The 19,217-nt window shown below is 37.7% G+C and overlaps 1 protein-coding gene across 3 annotated transcripts in view; it reads right to left on the bottom strand.

The window, feature by feature from the left end:
- The window catches only part of MEE13 (myosin heavy chain-like protein), a 190,251-nt gene that overhangs the window by 156,194 nt on the left and 14,840 nt on the right, over nucleotides 1-19,217 (bottom strand). For 2 of the 3 annotated variants that reach the window (XM_089374930.1, XM_089374931.1), the window contains exon 2: nucleotides 13,198-13,260. In XM_089374930.1, coding sequence (XP_089231056.1) covers nucleotides 13,198-13,258 — 61 coding nt within the window. In that variant the 5' untranslated portion in view covers nucleotides 13,259-13,260. Of the gene's footprint in view, nucleotides 1-13,197; nucleotides 13,261-19,217 lie in introns of those variants that run through there. The other variant, XM_089374933.1, reaches the window with a different exon arrangement.

Here is a 19,217-nt window from a genome sequence, read left to right as displayed (position 1 = left end):
TCCAAACCAATCAGCAAACACTTCAAAATTTCATTAAAAAAATGACATATCGTTGTTTTGATGGGGTTACGGGCCGCAGGTTATGACTCGGCCAAGTTAATACGGAAACGACCGAGTTGGCCGAGTCAGCCATGACTCGGCCTCCCGAACCGTTTCCTCCACCGAGTCACAATTCTGGGCATTGAAACAGATCAACTCGGCCGAATTTCAAAACTATGGGGGGTGGGTCCATCTTGGGTTAGGGTGAGAAATGAAGGCAAAAAAAATATAAATATAACAGATACTCCCTCATGGTAATGTTAAATTCTTAAAGTAAAAGTGACATTCTCCTTTATTTTTCATTTTCATCATTTTACTCAAATTTCTAACATTACCATGAAATGACTCAGGATGTTTGAGAGTGGTTCCAGCCTCATTGGACTTCATATGGAGAAAATAGAATTTCATACCCTATTCAAAATTCAGCAGACTTAACAATTTTCAGATATTCAGGATCAATGGGATTGTGGCATTTCATTAAATTATATCAAGTATGAAGGTATGCGATTAGCATTTAATGAAGAGCACCACGCCCTATATGTACCCTAGTGTTGGTGGTGTTAATTGTTGAACTCCTTTGTCACGCGACAAGCCCTTAGCAAAAAATACCTTTCAATCAAGTCAAAATCATCGATCAAGCATGTTAAGCTTTTTCTACCATAATTTAAGTCTTGAATTAGGTAGTTTGATCAAAATTGGGCAATGTTGACTAATATCCCTAGACAATCAAAGTAAAGGCAAAGGCTAGACAAGAGGAGAAGAATCTAGATTCTAAATAGTTGATGCATCTAAATGGTTGATGCTTGAATATTTAATCATTAATGTACAATGGATGTTATATCTATCTTGACTTATGCAAAAATATGCATGTTTTCATGTCTTCTACAACTAATTTGGTATTTGGGATGTTTGTTTTGACTCTTGAGTATAAATGCAAAAAAATATAAAATATATATATATATATATATATATATATATATATATATCGCAGACGCTTCGCTTCCTAGATTTTTGGAAAATGATGCTTCTGCGTCCCCGCTTCCAAAAAACGTCTCCGCTTCGTGCAACATTGACCCAAATAATTCAAAGATGTTTTGGCAAATTCACATTTTGAGAGCTTAACATAGAGATTTTCTCTTTTCAAAACATCTAGAGTCTGCTTGACATGCTTCAAATGTTCTTCCCATGTTTTACTAAATATAAAAATGTCATCTAAATATACAATGAAAAAATCATCAATAAAAGGCATGAGTACATCATTCATTGCTCTCATGAAAGTAGCAGGAGCATTAGTTAAGCCAAAAGGCATAACTAACCACTCATACAATCCCTGCTTTGTTTTGAAAGCAGTCTTCCATGCATCTTGCTCTGCAACTTTGACTTGATGGTAGCCACTATGCAAGTCCAACTTGGAAAAGTAAACAGCGTCTTTCAACTGATCTTGTAGATCATCTATGCGAGGAAGGGGATAAAGAATTTGAATGGTTATCTTATTCAGTGCTCGGTAATCAATGCACATTCTCCATGAGCCATCTTTCTTTCTCACCAAGACAATTGGAGACCCACATGGTGATGTGCTAGGTCTTATGAACCCTTTCTCGAGCAGCTCCTGTACCTGCTTCTTGATTTCTGCATTCTCTAAAGCGGACAACCTGTACATTCCGATGTTAGGCAATGGAGCATCTTGCTGCAAATTAATATCATGTACTATTTCCTTTTGGGGTGGCAGACTTTTAGGTTCTTGAAATAGTATATCATATTCTGAAACAACTTTTTCTAAATCAGCTTGCTGTTTAGCATTACAGCCCTCAAATATATTGGTTTTATCAGGTTTCTTTTCCTTTACAACCATCAGTAAAAATTGTTTGCATGAATTTACAATTCTCTTCATCTGCCTTGAGTTTATGAGAGTATAATTATTCTTGAGTTTATGAGCTCTTACAATATATTCGATTCCATCCTTAACGAGTTGATACTTGTTCTTAGCTCTATAGAAAATGGCTTTCCTATCATACAAGTAAGGACTTCCTAAAACAATTCCACATATATCCAAAGGAACTATATCTAACTCAACCTCATCTACAAATGCTGACCCAAAAGAAAACTTAAGTTTACATAGTCTAGTCACTTGTAGCTTTGCTTTATCACATAACCAACCTAACAGATATGGTTTCTTGTGAGGTGTGGTTAGTAATCCCAACTTCTTTACAATTGCTTCAGAAATTAAATTTATTTGTGAGCCACTATCAAACAAAGTATCAATCTTTTGATGCTTGGAAATAACTCGAATATGAAAAAGCTCATGTCTTTTCCTCTCGTTTTCTTCATTATCAGTAGATTGTGCAGAATTACTAGTAGATGCTTCAGAATTTTTACCTTTTATACCTGTGGCTGCGATTGTTGTTTCATCCCCTGAGTCTGACCCCAAATCTTTTTGAATAGTTGCAGCAATCTTCTTTTTGCCATCGAACTTCTTGGGTCTCAGCTCCGGACGCAGAATCCAGCAGTGTTCATCATCATGCCCATCCTTCTTGTAGTGAGTGCATGAAGGTTTGGTCTTTTGTACAGCATTTGTCTTCCTCTCTTTCCATTTCTGCTTTCTCTTTTCCTTGTTTTTGCTTGCAGTGGGTTTTGATGATCCCCCAACTTCTGGGTTCACATTCTTGCCTCTAGCTTCTAGATGTGTAGCCTAAACAAATCCCTCATCTATGCTAATGGGATTAAACATGAGAATGGTGTGCTTTAAATAGCTTTGTAGACCACCTATATACTTCAGCAGAGTTTCAAGTGAGTCTAAAGAAATTCCTATAATCAAAGCTCTTTTTCTAAATTCTTGAGTGTAGCCTTGTACACTTTGCCCTTTTAATTGGCGAAGAGTTTGTCAGCTCATCATGGCTTGTTGAATATAAGCTAGTGGATAGAATTGCTTTTTAATTGCAGAAACAAATTCACTCCAGACAGAAAGAATTTTACCATGCTTCTTCATGTCAGCTTGTGTCCTGCCTTCCCACCATACCAAGGAAATGCTTCCAAGGCATAGGCTGGCCAGCTGAATCTTACTTTTGTTTGAATCAATGCTCTGCTCTCTGCAATACACATCAATCTGCCTAATCCAATTATCCAGCTTCTCTGCATTCAACTCTCCATCATATATTGGCAAATCAAATTTAACATCTAATTTAATCAAAGATGTTTTCTTTTTATTTTCAGGACTATTAGGAGGTGTGGGAAGTTTTTCTTCTTTTGCTTTGCCTTTAGAATGGTCATGGAGGAGAGATTCTTCTACTCCTTTATCTTGTTTGGAGTTTGATGAATCTTCATCTCTACCTTTCTTAAATTCTCTATACATTTCCTCTACCATGGCTCTCATGGTCATAAAACTATCCATGAACTCGGAGTCTAATTCCAAGAGACTTTCTTCTGCCATTTTCCTTTTACGATAGACTCTTCCAATTTCTGGGTTAGCTTCAACCAATTCTCCTTCTCCTAATTTGAGCTTTGTCCTAGTTAGTATTCAACAACAAAATTCAGCACAAACTTGTCTAACCTTAGCAACCTAGAGCTCCGATACCACTTGATCCGAAATTGATATAACACAAACAATAAGGTATTACAGTCTCATGTGCATGGATGTGTCTATGCTATTTTATGCAACGGATCGATAAGATTGCGAAATATACAGACACTGAAGCAGTTTAAGAAAACACAACAGGAAAACATATAAACACAATAAGTTTAATAAGGAGTTCACCCAATACCCCTGGGCTACGTCTCCTGGTCCAGAATTCGGTGGTGGCCTCTCTATTATGTTTTCAAAGCAGAGTTTTCACAACAGTGAGCTCAATTTGAGTCTCACTCAACAGATATAAATCAGCAAGACTAAAGTTGGATCCCCCAAGTCTCTGGAGTACACAGACTCTCCTTACTGAATCTCGACCTCTATTGGTCACAATGGTATGAGTCCAAACTGAGACTCAATACATGACAGGGATATACAGAAGAACTCGCTTGAACCTCTCAAGCCCTTTCTGGAGTACACACTCTCTAACTCTCTCTCTGTATCTGTCTCGCCGCTCCCTTTGCTCTTACAAGTCAGCTCGACTTCTCTCTGTTCTCTGCTCTTAGTTTTCTCAACTCGCTTATTGCTTTACTGCTTACTCTTTCTCTGTCAGTTCGTGGCTTTAAAGCCAGTCTGCTTTCTCACTGTTCGTTTCCGCTTCCCGGCTTTCCGGTTCCCCTGCCTCTATCCGTTCGAATTCTCCTGTTCTGCGTCGTCATCATTGTATAACGCCTCACAGGGAGGTGGCCACTTGTTCCATAACAAACTGAGTGTCAGTTCTCTTGGACATTTTCAAAACGACCATTTATTCCGTTAACTCCAAGAATGCCCGCGAAACACATCCTTCTGCCAACGCATCGTCCATATCGAACTTCAAATCCTATACAACTCTGTTTGTTTTCCTCGTCAAGTCTAGTCATCCCTCGGAACGCATCTTCGTCGTCGATCTGGGGGCCCCAAATCCTACGGTCATCGTCCATATAGGGCGAGTAAGTAACATGATGTTTACCCGTCTGATGTGAACAGTTTGCTCTCTCTTCCGCTGGATGCGTGGCACCCATTGTGTGGCATCGGGCAGGACTCGGTTGAAACCGCTTATCGCTCAAAGCCCTTCCGATATTCTGTCGGTTTTTGTGGGACCCAGCTTTTGACAGAATCAGAACGATATTTTTCCGCAATTTACAATTATTTCGGGTCTGGGCGCTCGGGGCTTTTCCTTCTTTGAGGGGTTTGCCCTGCGCATATCAGAAGCTACCCCTGTTTCTTGAATTGACTCATGGTTTTGCTAATTTGTGGCAGCGCGCGTTACCATGGGCCGATGGTCTACGCGCTTAACTGAGGGTCCTCGTTGCTCCGCGCTGATCACAAATTGCAAATGTTTCGAGGATATCTCTGATAAGCTTGATCTTTATAAGACTTTGAAACTTTGGCATGAATTTTACAGAGTTCATGAGAACTTAGAGAGTGTTCTAGGATCCAATTTTGGATCAAGAAACCCTAGTCTCCTTGAAAGGGACCTCTATTGCTTCTCTTCGGTCCTTTTGTGATGCCTTCTTTCCTTCTTCCTTCGCTTGTGGGAGAGTATATAACCCAAGATAGACCCTAGAAGAATCCTTCCTTCGCTGATCCCAGAAGAGTCATTTCTTCGCTATCCCCAAAAAAAACCTTCCTTTGCTATTCATAATGGTACTTGGTCATTCTCAATCTGAAGAATTTCTCATAAGAAGAATTCGGATTGGTAACTCATTTGTATAGCATCATATCAACCAGCATTGTCACATTGTAAGGCCTTGACTAACGGCTCTATCTCTCCAAAATATCTGAGCTCAATGTTGGCGAGACCAATGATTTATAGACATACTCATCATTGTCTCTCCTGGAACATATCCTACCTAGGTACTCAGAGTGTGTTCCATCAGGACTATTCTTATCTTGGATTCCCAGTCCTCAAAGAATGTTGGTCATCTACAAGCACTCTTCTCTTGGATGCCCTATCTCATCCTCAAAGAATATCGGACGCCAAATGATTACCCAATCCTCCATTTTGTCTTCTCAGGTGAAAACCAGAATGATGTGTCTATCTCTACCTCTCAAATAGGGAGGACATATTCCAATAAAGAAATGTACTCATTCCTATAAAAGAACTGTACCTAAGCTCCCTCTTGGCTTAGGAATTTTCAAGTTTCTTCCAAGTACGAAACTTTGCAGGCTCCCTCTTAATTAGGGACCTACAGCAGCTTCTTAAGTGGGGATGATGGGACAGCCAGCTGCTTGAAGAGCTCCCTTTTCTTCAATGTCATGAAGAATTTCTCTTGTCATGGAGTCTTCATCTTTTTGGGACTTCTTCATAGGGCACAGACCATCCATCACTTTCATTCATGAGTCAACCATGTCCTCATTCCTTTCATTAGAAAGTGATCCATCAGTTTTCATCTGGCTTTGCTTCATGTTATGCTGATTTCTTCATGCCATAATTTTTGGAAGGATCTTACAACCTTCTATATGGTCCTCTTGGAAGTTATCCACAAGTTTTCTCTTTGGTGGTCCCGCATGAGCCCATCCAAATATTAGTTCAAAAAGAAGAAATGAACACTTAAACCAAAAATTACCTTTGTGATGGTCTTTTATCATGACATCTTCCTATAGGCATTAGCATCCTGCATACATGTTGACACATCTCCCAAAGATATCCATTGTCAAGGGTCTCCCGACTTTCATCAAAGATTTTATATCTTTCCGGGAGATATCCTAGTCAAATATTCAAGGTCTCGAATGTTTAATGCTTTCTACCATTGTTGCATATCTCATGATCTCTTCCCCCCCCTTTTCCTCACATTCTTCATTCCCGGGAGCTTCCAATCAGAGTTCCTTACTCGTAGTCAGCTCCCTTATGCTTCATATGAGAACATATTATGTTGATTTCATCTAGTTTGACCTATGCCTTTCAACAACTTTCAGAGGAGGAGATCCCAATTTTCTTTGATCATGTTTCCCAAGATGGAAATAGTGATCCATATTATTTGCGACCATATGACATGACTTTCATAATAACCTATGTAAGCATACACACCTCATCATTCTTTTGGGTCATCCAAACTTCTTGTACACATATCATGTTGATTTCATCTAGTATGACCTATGCCTTTCTACAACTTTCAGAGGAGGAGATCCCCATTTTCTTTGATCATGTTTCCCAAGATGGAAATAGTGATCCATATTATCTGCAACCATATGACATGACTTTCATAATAACCTATGTAAGTATACATACCTCATCTTTATTTTGGGTCATCCAAACTTCCTGTACCAGCTTCATTTGAACAAAAGAGCTTTATCATTTAGGCTTGCTTCATTTTTATGCCATCATACCATCATCCCTTGAATCCCACGAGTTGGAATTCTTGATGAAACATTTGCTTCCTTTCTAGATCGGTGAATCCTCTGATAAGGATTCCATCAGAGAAACTTGAGGATCTTTCATATCCTCACCCAGCAGATGTTTCCTTATTGACTATTGTATGATGATCCCAGTCGATGATGACCTCTACTTCTTTCTATAAGTATCACTTGAGATTTCAATGAGGTTTCCAAGAGCTCTTATTCTTTGTAATCAATAGAATTTATTCCAGACATTCTTTCTAGCTTCCAATGTCAAGAGCTCTTACTTCTAATGCTTCTATCACGATGTTATTTTCTAATCTGATGCATCCGATCTTATTTACACAGTTTCATATCTATCAATTACAAGTGAAAGTACCTTTTAGTGAAGAAGATCATCTCAATCATAGTAAAGATCTTTCACTTCTTCCTTCTTAAGCTTCTTTGTCTCAGGTTCTTTGACTTCCTCAGTGATATGGGCTTCTTACCTATCCCTCTTGTCCTTATTAAGCAAAAGTTCTCATTTATATAGCATGTAACGATGCAAATTATAGAATTCAAACCATAACCAGTGACCAGACCAGTCCACCTAATAAATCGGGTTTCAAACTGGGACTAGTCAGATCTCAATGAATTGGTTTTTAAAAAAATACATAAAATAATTAATTTTTAGTGAAAAAAAAAAAAAAAAAAACTATTTTTAAGATTTAAAACCATGATTCCATACCAATAGAGAGAAAATGTGCAAAGTTTGCTCATTTATATACCATGTAAAGGTGAATATATCAAAATGACACCAAGTGCAATACATATCAGTGACAAAATACATAATTAATGAGGTTTTAAATGGCCTATAAAGTCCAAAAACAATGCTACAAGCTATGCGGCCATTGGCCTACTACAAGACTACAAGTCTACATATCAGTGATCAACATGATTACTCCTCATCCTAATCAAACTCATCACCACTAGACACGGGATCATCAATAGCAGCTACATAAACATCATCTGGATTAGAGTCTGAAGATGCCTCAGCCTCATCTACAAACTCAGTATTAGCACCAGTAGCAATAAAACTAGACCTAATGGAAGCACGAATTGGTCGAGCGACATGGCTAGTGTTGTCCATTGGTTGTTTTCTTTTGCTTGATTTGGCTATTGGTTTTGGTTCCAATGGCACTACCAGATCTGCATTGGGATCAATCCCCCCTAACTCCATGTCAATATCAAAATCAGCATCAAACTCAGTTGGTTGAGTCTCCCCCACCCATTCTGATGTTGGATCAATATCGTCCAACACAATGGGATCTAGATCAGGTCTTATGTTCATCAATTGGTTGCGCCTTAATCGAAGGTGTTATTGCACGAAGACAAGATCATTTTACCATTTTTATTCCAAACGGTTTCTCTCCTTCGTGTATATACCCTCAAAAACAGACCAATTACGCTCATAACCTGAAGAACTACAAGTTTGGTTGAGGACTCTAACTGCAAATTTTTGCAATTGGGGACATTGGTCGCCAAATGACTCCCACCAATGTGCTGCAAAGAAAAAGACATTAGTTAGTTCATTTCATTACTTATTTACAAGTATTTACAGTTTGAATTGCAAACAATTGAACTTTAAAAGAAAAACAAATTGGAATTGCTTTCCTGGTTCATCCACATCTCTTGCCATCTTTGCCAAGTTTTTGCCAAAGGTACCTGCTACCATACTAAAAAGTGTAAGTTGTTTATGTATTTCCAACTGGTTGGAAAGGTTAGGGACCATGCGCTACAAGCAATCGTACAACCCATCTCTGACCTCCCCAGTTTGCACATCTCCTAGCAAAGCTTTATAATAGTACTTTGGGTTCATGAAGTACTCGACTGCATGTATAGGACGATGGAGTTGATTGTTCCATCTTTTATCAATGATCTCCTAAATAGGCCCATATTTAGCTAAGTTATCCTTGTATTTGCTCCTTGGCCTAATCCATAGCCTTATAGATGTATCCCATGGCCAATTTTTCCCCATCCACCATCTGTAACACCTTAACAAAGGGCTCGTCGATTTTCACAACCTCTACAGACTTTTTCCAAAAAGAATTGTCAAAAAAATATTTTTGGTGTCTTTGCAACCTTGTCTATGAGCCCACCGAGATGAAATCCATTCATCAAAAGCAAACATTTTCTGCAAGTTCTTTTATTGAGAATTAAGACATTGCAACGTAAGGAAGTGAGTCGCAAATCTCGTAATTGCAGGCCTAACAAGCTCTTTGACACCAATGTTTTCCCCCATTAGGCTCAATACCCATGAGTGGTTGTAGATGTATTTTGTGATGCACTTGGCATGCTCTACAGTGTTTTTTACCCAATAACCTTTGCCTATGTCCTCAAGCATGATGTCTACGCAATGTGCAGCGCATGGAGTCCAAAATATGGTCTAATATTTATACTTTAGCATCTTTCCAGCAAGAATATAGTTTGAGGCATTATCTATGATGACCTGCACAACATTCTCCTCCCCCACTACCTGAATAAGCTCTTCCAAAAGCTCAAATAGAAGGTTTGCATCCTTCAGCGTATGAGATGCATCAACTGATCTCAAAAACATGGTTCCTTGTGGGCAAGAAACAAGGAAATTAATGATAGTGTGGTTCTTTCCATCGATCCATCCATCTGACATGATGGAACAACCTGTTTTGTCAAATGACTCTCTGTACTCAGTCAAATACTCATAGATGCAACAAATATTTCTTTGCATAAGAGTTCCCCTCAAGTCATGTATACACTAGGGCCTTTGAAGCCCTTTCCTGCAGAGCTATAACAGAGTCCCACGTAGCTTGGTAATAAGGTGAGTAGGCAACATTAAATGGGATATCTGCATCATACCACCATCTAGCAATGTATTGAAAAGCAGATTCTTTGCATTGCTTTTTCCAATGGTCATCCAAAGTGGGTTGACGTTGAGTTAGACTTGGTTGGGAGGAAGTGGGATTAGCAAAGGTAGTGGTGGTAGAAGTTGAGAAATAACTCTGGATGTTCATCCTCTTTTTTCCTTTAGATTGTTGGCCTTGATTATAAGACCCAAGAGCAGGAGGAACATAGTGAAAGGGGTCATTGGTGGAAGGGATAGAAGAGGAGTCTTGAATCTCAAAATCATCATACCCACTATCTCTCTTGGCTTGTAAAATTTCCTTCTTGAAATTTCTTCTTGGATAGCCTCATCCCTAGGCCTTATTCTCCTCAAACTTCTCAAACTTGGCAAAGTATTTTGCCCTAATATCTCCTATCACATCCTTTGGTGCTTGACATGGCTTTACTTTGCCTCTTATCCCAAGCAAGTGTTGTTTCAACCTAAGAATACGCACCCCCCCTCCAATAGATTTATTCCAAAATTTGCAGATCAATTTTCCATCAATCATATCACAATAAGTCCATGCAGTGTCCTGGCTTTTGGAGGCATGGTGGCTAGAAATATCGGAAATTTGCAAATGAAAGAAATCTGCAAATTAAAAGAAAAAAATTGCAGCTAAGTAAAATGGAAAACTTTAGATAAAATTGGAAAAAAATGGGGCATATTTAGCCTACAAAGTTTAAGACTTGAAAATTAACAGTTGAACTTGTAATTTGATAGTAATAGAACACACAAAAAATTTAGTTACATGGACAACATATGGATTTTTTCAAGTGAAAATCCTTACTTGGAAATGCAAACTAGCTCTGTTTGCCTCTTCTTGAAGATGCAAACTCCACTAACAACTCCAAACTAGCTCCAAGTCCAACTCCAAGCCTCCAAGATGACTAATCCAACAAAAACTCAACTCTCTCCAAGCTCCCAATGAAACTCACAAAATCTCCAAATGAGCTGTGTGAGGCAAATGAGAGGGGGGGACATCCTGCTATTGGCTTGGAGGGGTTGTTTTTGGAGGGAAACAACGCCTAGTTTCCCTGAAAACCACCTCAAAAACCGAGAAAGAAGCATTCGGTTGGTCTACGGACGGCCTGGCAATAAAGCAGGCACTTTATGGTCGGTTAGACCTAAAAACCAGTGGGGCAAACTAGACAACCCGGTTTTTCCACCGGTTCGGTGTCCCGGGCTAATGAACCGACCGGTTTGACCGGTTAACAGTTCGAACCGGCCAGATTTGAATACTATGGTGCACATAACCCAAATAACATCGAGCGCAATCCATCTTTGAACCAAAAATACATCAACAAACATGCTCTAGACCGAGCATTCAAAAATCATGCTACAACAAATACCTACCTATAATCGAAATCATTGCCTATATTGGGATTTTTGTCATCAATATCACCCTCTAAGAAGTAAATAAGATAGAAAAAACGTAGCATATCGAGTCAAGATTTTGTTTGAGTGGGGTACATTTTTAGTAGGGTGTGATAGAGGAGTTCAACAACGAATGTCACTAACATCAAGGTACATAAAGGGCTTGGTGCTCTTGATTAAATACTAGTTACATACCTTTGTACATGATAAATCCAATGGAAACGTTGCAATACCCCCAGTCCTGAAATCTTGAAAAAATATAAGTCTGCTGGGTTTTGAGTAAGATCTAAAATTATACTTTCTCCATATGAAATCCAATGAGGTCGAAACCACTCTCAAACATCCCGAGTCATTTCATGGTAATGAAAGATAAAGGAGAATGTCACTTTTATTTTAATAATTTAACAATACCATGAATTGCATAGAAATAGTGGGGCCATAGGTTTGAATGTTAGGCTTCCCCACTCATAAATTCTTGTTTTCTTTATTAAAAAAAACGTACAAAACCGGTCGGTTCCGTCACAAAATAGTACGGCAATAGGCTTGAATATTAGGCTTCCCCACTCAAAAAATCTTGTTTTCATTAAAAAAAAAAAAAGTCATGTGGAACATCTTTGGTCAAATTGTACGAAATCAACTGATTCAGTACAAAACCCATTGGTTCAATGAAAAAAGGATGGTTCAATACTGCCCATTTCCAGTTCCAAAGCTCGAACTGAACCAGTTAGACCCCCAAACCAGTAGAACCGGCCGGTTCCACCAGTTCCAATATGGTTTCGATAACACTAGTCTAGAGTGGTGTGAGGTAAGACAAAGCTCATGAAATGAAGCCTAGATGCTGTTGTTGTTGAATCAAGCTTAAATCAGCAAAGAAGAGAAGGCAAACAGCTAGTGCATTATGCATTCTCCGTTGTAGATTTTTATTCATAAGAAAAAGACCCTCAAGTAGGGTGAAGATGAAGTGGTAAAATGAAATAGTGCTTCCATAGAGAAGCAAACACAAAATTTTGATATGCTGGACTGCCAAGATGTGCAAGAAGACAGTTAACTGTACAAGCCAAATTCTATGTCAATGGTAGAAAGATTGACTATTCATCCAACATCGGCACTCATCCTACTAGTGAGTCAATGGTCAGAGAAAAGGATGGTGACAAACTGTACTTCATCAAACCTGTTAGATACAGTTCACTTCTAGTCACTATTTTAAGGATCTTATCTTGTGTACTGCAAACATCTTGCCTGTCCAAAGTCTTATCTTTTGGTATTTTGAAGAAGGATGTAAAATGACCATTATGGGAGGGTGTTAGAGGTAATGGTCATATTTAGACCCCAGACGTATAACAAAGTCTCGCTAATAAAATGATAATTATGAGGCATTTACTATAACAATTATGTAGCGGTGAAAGAAATGATACTACTCCCAACAAAGCGCTATGATATAAAAAATTAGAAAGAAAGGATTAGAATACTTGAAAAGACACATATGCATATGTACACACATATGTGCACATGTGCATACAAACATCCATGCACCATTCATAAATCTAATCTTCTTCATTTCGTTTTCCCTTCATTTTAATGAATGATGTCTATAATGAACTAAAACAATGCAGGCATGAACAATGAAAAGATATAGTTGAATGGATTGATTAGGTTGACTCAAAGAGATACTAGTTATCCTTTTTATTCTATATGTTCAACCCTGGTCAAGAGTTATCTCACTAATCTATACCAGCCCACAGATGGAATAGACACCACCTAGGCTTGAGAAGTTAACTTTTATCGTAAAGGTTTTAAGTATTTTCATGCAAGTTTTAGTGGCAGTTCCTTATAAAAAACAAAGCCAAGTTGGAGTACCTTATAGGAATTTTTGCTGTACTGCTAGTTTTTGCAATATAAGCTTTATACTTTACCAACAGACATTCATTAAAAGCAAAGTAAAGCATACCATGCTCAAGCTGCTCAATACGAGACTTCAATGATGCAATGTTTGCAGTACTCTCTCCCATGTCTGCTCGCAAAAGCACAACACACGAATAAAGCAACATGAGTTTCTTCAAAATATTGCGTGTCTCTTTTCCAAAATGACTTAAAACTGGATGCTTTTCCCAAGATAAAAGTGAAACCTCTTCAATTTATTATTATTACCAATAAAGTGAAAAAGTAGAACTAGTTGAAAACAGATATAGTGATAGTATACATTATTGATGCCAAATTTAATATGCATAAAAAGGAATTAATTGATGCACAAGAAACCAATATCGTGTTTAAGATCATTAATGACAGCAATGAAAAAAAGAGGAGAAGCTTCACTAAACTAAGGCGGCATTCCTCCTCTTGACAACAGACAAGGTTGATTAAAGGGTGGTAGTACGACAGCTCCACTTGAACAAGCTCAAACAGCAGTACTCCAAAGAGAACATTGAACAATCAGGTATCTAAATTGAGTAAACTATGATACATACACCCTCTTTCATTTCATCATCCTTCTCCATTCAGATTCATATGTAAGAGCACTAATTATCCCTTTATGAGCTTTTGAATCTATGGAAGTTCAAAAAGTGGAACAAGAAATACATAATTCGGTTAGGACCATTATAGATGATAAGGTGAGAAAGATCAAGAATGGAGAAACCCAAGAATAACTCATTAAAGGGCCCTATAAATTATTGATAGAAGTAACTGAAAAACCTGCAACTATTATTTATGACATTTGTATGAGATTCTGCTAGGATAATCATGGATGATAAGGTAAGAAAGTTCATGACATTTGTATGAGATTCTGTCAGGACAATCATGCATGATAAGATAAAAAAGTTCATGAACATTTCCAAAATAAACTAGAATCATTAGTTCAATGCATTTTTCAAAGCAGGGGCAAAGTTACAGCATCAAATAGTAGGAAAATGGCTCCCTTTGACCTCCATTTCCAATCCATGATATTTAAGTTCATAAATAAATTTTTAAACATAAAATTGAGAACTTACAATATCTCAAGGCAGAACACACGTAAGTGGTTGAATGAAGGCAATTTTTAACCATTCTAATAGGACAAACAAATCAAACCTAACCAGGATAAAACAAGAACAAAAAGGAGGCATACAACCTGGGGCTATTCAAGTGCATGGGAAGATTTCCAACAACATGGTAATCAGGTGACTATGTTACCTTCAAAGAATGGAAGGGTTATTGCAGCTTGAAAAGGCATTGAGATAAGATATAGGATAACATAATTTTATTAATTTCTAAAAATTACTAAGGAAAATGGTCAATAGGAGTAGAGTTTACAATTAGTGATCAATAGACTATGAGAGTCTAGAACACTCCTAGATGCTAAAATCTGTTATCAGAAAAGGAAAGATACAGATTATAATAAAAGAGAAACAAGCAGAAACTAGTCAGAAAAACTAAGAAAAAAAAAGCTAGGGAGCACAAGGCCCTAACTTAATATCAAAGTCAAAAATAAAATAGACACGGAAGAGGGAGAAGAGGCATCTCTGTCTCCATCTACCATTGTGAAAGAACCAATGCAAGACAGATGATATCATCTAGAGAGTTCCCAAGGCTGAAGGAGTCTGGGACTCTGGTTGTACAATACTACAATCCTGGGAGGAGCTCTGGAGCAAAATTAGGGCTCATGATGGAAGTATGGCTATTCAACTGAACCCAGTGGGCAGAACTCAATAAATAGCAGGTCCTACTCTCCTTATATTCCTAACATGGCATCAACGTGATCCCAATTTTGTACATGCAATAATGAGGACCTAGATGTAGGTTTCCTAATTTGAATTCATCACAAAATTGTAACACAACAATGAAATATGAAATGAACAAGGCAAAGCAACACAAGAATGAAGGTGGCAAAGTTTGGTGCATCAAGGGTTATAGAAAAAGGCATCAGGCAACATGTAAGTCAAATCAAAGGTTTTTAATCTTCAATATTAGATGTCAAAGAAAAAGAGGCCAAATATTCTTTGAACTTTATGGGGTTTTTAAAGAAATATCTCTTTCTGCCATGGGAACAAATTACGGGCAGTGTTGGAAATCAAAGGCAACCAATATGCATCAACAAGCATAGGCAAATGGACCCCCACATACAAGTCAAATAACCAGTGACAGCTCTGGCTCCTCTTTATGTTATGAACAAAGTTCATGTTAGTTTTTGTAGCATCGGAGGTGTTCTAGTCTCGAAACTTTGTGGAGACGCTAAAACACAAGAGTTCTTCATAACCCAGAAAAAGTTTTTGGAAATTCCACCTAGAAGTGTCTCAATTAGATTATTAGCTTACTTTTAATTATTTCCTAAGTCTAAACTTAGGAAAATGGGTTAATTAATCAGAATTAATTGAGACAGGGTGTGAATCATCTAGAAACTCACACGGATCGATCCAAAAATGATCTCAGTCATTGATTTTGTTTTAATCTTGGCCGTTGGAGTCCCAACTGGAGATTATAAGAGGGAGGTGGATGGGTAGATGAATACACCAATGAAAACACTCAGTTGCCCAAGCAGTTCGATTTTCTTAGTAGCAGAATTCCAACAGAGAAGATTAGGCTAGAGGGTGAGTAGCAGGTGGCAGAGGAGGTCAACCGCATTTTTGGAGGAAGCATTTCAGTTCCGGAAGACGCAGTGAGAGGGAGTGTGAAATTCCCAGAGGATTTGCGCAAGGACTACGTGAGCATAGCAAAAGCATAGTTCGATCTAGATGGAGGAGCTAGTGATTGAGCAGTTGGGAGACCGGGATTTTGGTCAGATGAGCCAGTGAATCAGTTCCAGAGCTAGAGACAGAAAGAGTTGTTGATTTCTTAATTTTTCGGGGACAGAATTCAGCTGTGGGGTAATGAAAAATCCTCACAATAATTTTGTCAGTATTTCTCTCAAATTGGATTACCATTAGAGCATCCAGTTTATTATACTCAGATTTGTTGTTGAAGAATAATGATAAAACCATCATCTGCTGCACCGGTTTTCTCAAGTTGGGTTTTTTCCTGGGACAATTGTCCAAAATAACAGTGTTAAAATTTGTGTGTGCTAAAATTTCTCAGTTTCTAGTATTTTATTTTCCGCGGAATTTTTATGGTGAAAATTGTAGTTGTGACTTTATTCATTGTTTGTCGTAGCAAATAAACTACATAATTAAATTTTCAGTTAGGAGAATAATTTCCAGTCGTTGCAATAGTTGAAATTTTCAAATGGTATCAGAGCATGATTGATCAGACGACAAAGCTCAAAACCGGAGAGAAGTATCTGTTGTTCAGAGGGAGCAGCACAACGATTTTTTTGGGGGTTGCGCAAAGCCTAAACCAGGAAGTTCAAAATTGCTGGGAAAATTGATTTTTCAGTGCAGGTTGGCAAAAAAAATCAAGTCATACTGGTCTCCATTTTTTCTTTTTCGAGATGAGCTTTGTTAGAAAACGTAACTAGGTTCGGTCTTCATAATTCTACTTGAAGTCAAAATGTAATATATTTGTTGAAAGAAAGTGAAAAGAATTTTATTATTAAAATGAATTGACTCATTAAAGCATGTGTTTCATGCTTGGGTCAATTATAGGTCAAGCCTCCATTGTAGGCTTTAGGTTATTGTCAATTTCATTTATTGTTGTGTCAAGGACTCCTCCATCAAGTCATCCTCTTCAAGCAAGTCATCGAAGTCTTCAAATCAGCCTCTTCATGTCGGCCTCAAATAAATTACCTTCAAGTTAATTCATGTCAGCCTTATAACAGTGACGCATCTATTCATTTGGACATGTCGGCTCATTTATATGGAGGAACCACTATATATACCAAGCTAAGGTATTCGCATTAGTCTCTCCACAGAACAGTTCAAAGTAGGATTTCAGAGATGTATTTTCGGTAATTTCAGAGGCTATATTTCGTTGATATCATAAGAAGATTCTCGGTGCAATTACATGAGTTCGAACTACAGAGAGGAGGTCTCGGTGTCTCTACAAGAGCTCAGAAAGGATGTTTTAATATCACTACAATAAGTTCGATACAATCTCAGAGAGTGATTTCGGTATCATTGTTGGAAGGAGATCGGATAAGTGATGGATACATTTCAGTTGAATTGTAGAAGACAAGCTCGTCATTACAGTGAAGACCTTTTGTGATTCATCACAGTAAAGGATTCGGTGCTACCACAAAGTGAAGGACTCACCACAGTCAAGGTCTCGATGCTATCACAGTTTCAAGGATGACTTGATGGAGGATGTCTTGAGTCTAGAGTGTAAGGGTCTTGGTCGTCTCATCTTTTGAATCTACTAAAGGAAGAATTTGTGACTGGGTTTTCCTCTCGAGAGGGATTTTTCCCTGGCAGCGTGCTTATATCTTGTGTTCTCTTCTATTTGTTCCTTGACATTAATCTTGATGATAAGAAAAGATAATTAAGAGATCTAATACTAATAATGAGAACATCACAAGTTAATGTCATTAAAAGGAAAATCATTTAACTGCCATCTCTATGGATTTTCCAACATGGTATCGAAACTATGGTCAAAGTCAAAGGCAGTTTGAAGAACACATATACATCCTTGAAGCATTCTCAGTTCTGTCAAGATCCCTCAAGTCTCTGCATTTCATTGATGGCACAGTCTCTACATCTTGGTAAAGGCATAGTTTGACATTTTGTGAAGGGACTGTATTGATATTTCGGTGAAGGCACAGTTTGATAAAGTATTACTTCACTATATATATATATATATATATATATATATATATATATATATATATATATATATTACAGAGATGATTTCAGTAACCTCAAAACTCGCACTACACTAAAGACTCTCGGTGATATATCACAGTAAAGTAGTGTCACAATGAAGGAATTCAGTAATAAAGTACCGTCACAGTCATAAAGGGAATCTCAACCTCTATGATATATGGTCAAAATACTAATATGTATAAAAATGAAGCTCAGATCACCTCAATTCGGTGCTCTCACATGACCTCAGTTATTTCATCTCGATAACCTCTTTTCGGTGCAATTTCAGTAATATAAGTTCAGTACAACTTCAGAAAAATGTTTGGTGTAATTACAGAATAGAAAAGAGTTCTATATATCTCAGAAATCAAGTTTGATATCTCATCTCGAGAGGGAGTTCGAAAGACTATTATATAACTCAAACCGAGATATTCAAGTAGTCATAAAACCTTTTCTATATTGCCATCACAGTAATAAGGGACCCAGTCATGTCTACGCTGCCATCATAGAAATAAAGCACCTAGTCCAACTAAAGTATGACCGAAGTAAGGAAGTTGCCTCAATGTATCATTAGGATCTCAGAATCGAAGTATGAAAAAGGTTGACATACTACAAAGAACAGATTGAAGTCCAAATTGCTAAGCTTATCCAAGTCTAGTCTAAAAATTTTGAGCACTAAAAACATTCATTTGGAGACTATCCGAAGTTTGTTCTATAGGAACTCAAGTCCGAGGTACCAGCTCAAGGAATTCAAGTAAGAGGTATGTAAACACAAGGTACGTATGCTCATGAGTTCTTAGATTTTCAATATATCTAATGTTAAATGGTTCATATAATCCTTGTTGATATCTAGTCTAGGCTAAAGAGTGTACTCTCTAGATAACATATTAGAACCTTAATCCTTTCCCTCTAGGATCTACAAGTAATCTAGGATTCCAAGCAAAAGTCCTTGATTGAAAGAAGGAATAACTTTTCATAGGATTCCATCCTCCATGGTTACGTAGGAGATCTAACTTGAGAAATGAAGTCATGTTCTTGGTATCACATGTTTTGCTTGAAAGTATGCATTACAGGTATAGAAGATCATGGCTTACACATCAAGAAATACCTACAAGGTTTGTAAAGAAACATCTCTAGGTATTTCTATATATCTTATAAAATTATCTTCATCTTTTTTTGCAAATTGCATCATATTACTAACATCGTTATGTCTCGCTATCTTGAATCACAATGATTCTTGTTTTGGGTGATTCATCACTTGATA

Source organism: Pinus tabuliformis, chromosome 8, assembly GCF_031772625.1.
Source record: "Pinus tabuliformis cultivar Carrire ecotype Pingquan chromosome 8, CPIR1, whole genome shotgun sequence".
Lineage (NCBI taxonomy): Eukaryota > Viridiplantae > Streptophyta > Pinopsida > Pinales > Pinaceae > Pinus > Pinus tabuliformis.
This window is presented reverse-complemented; position numbering and strand designations above follow the sequence as displayed.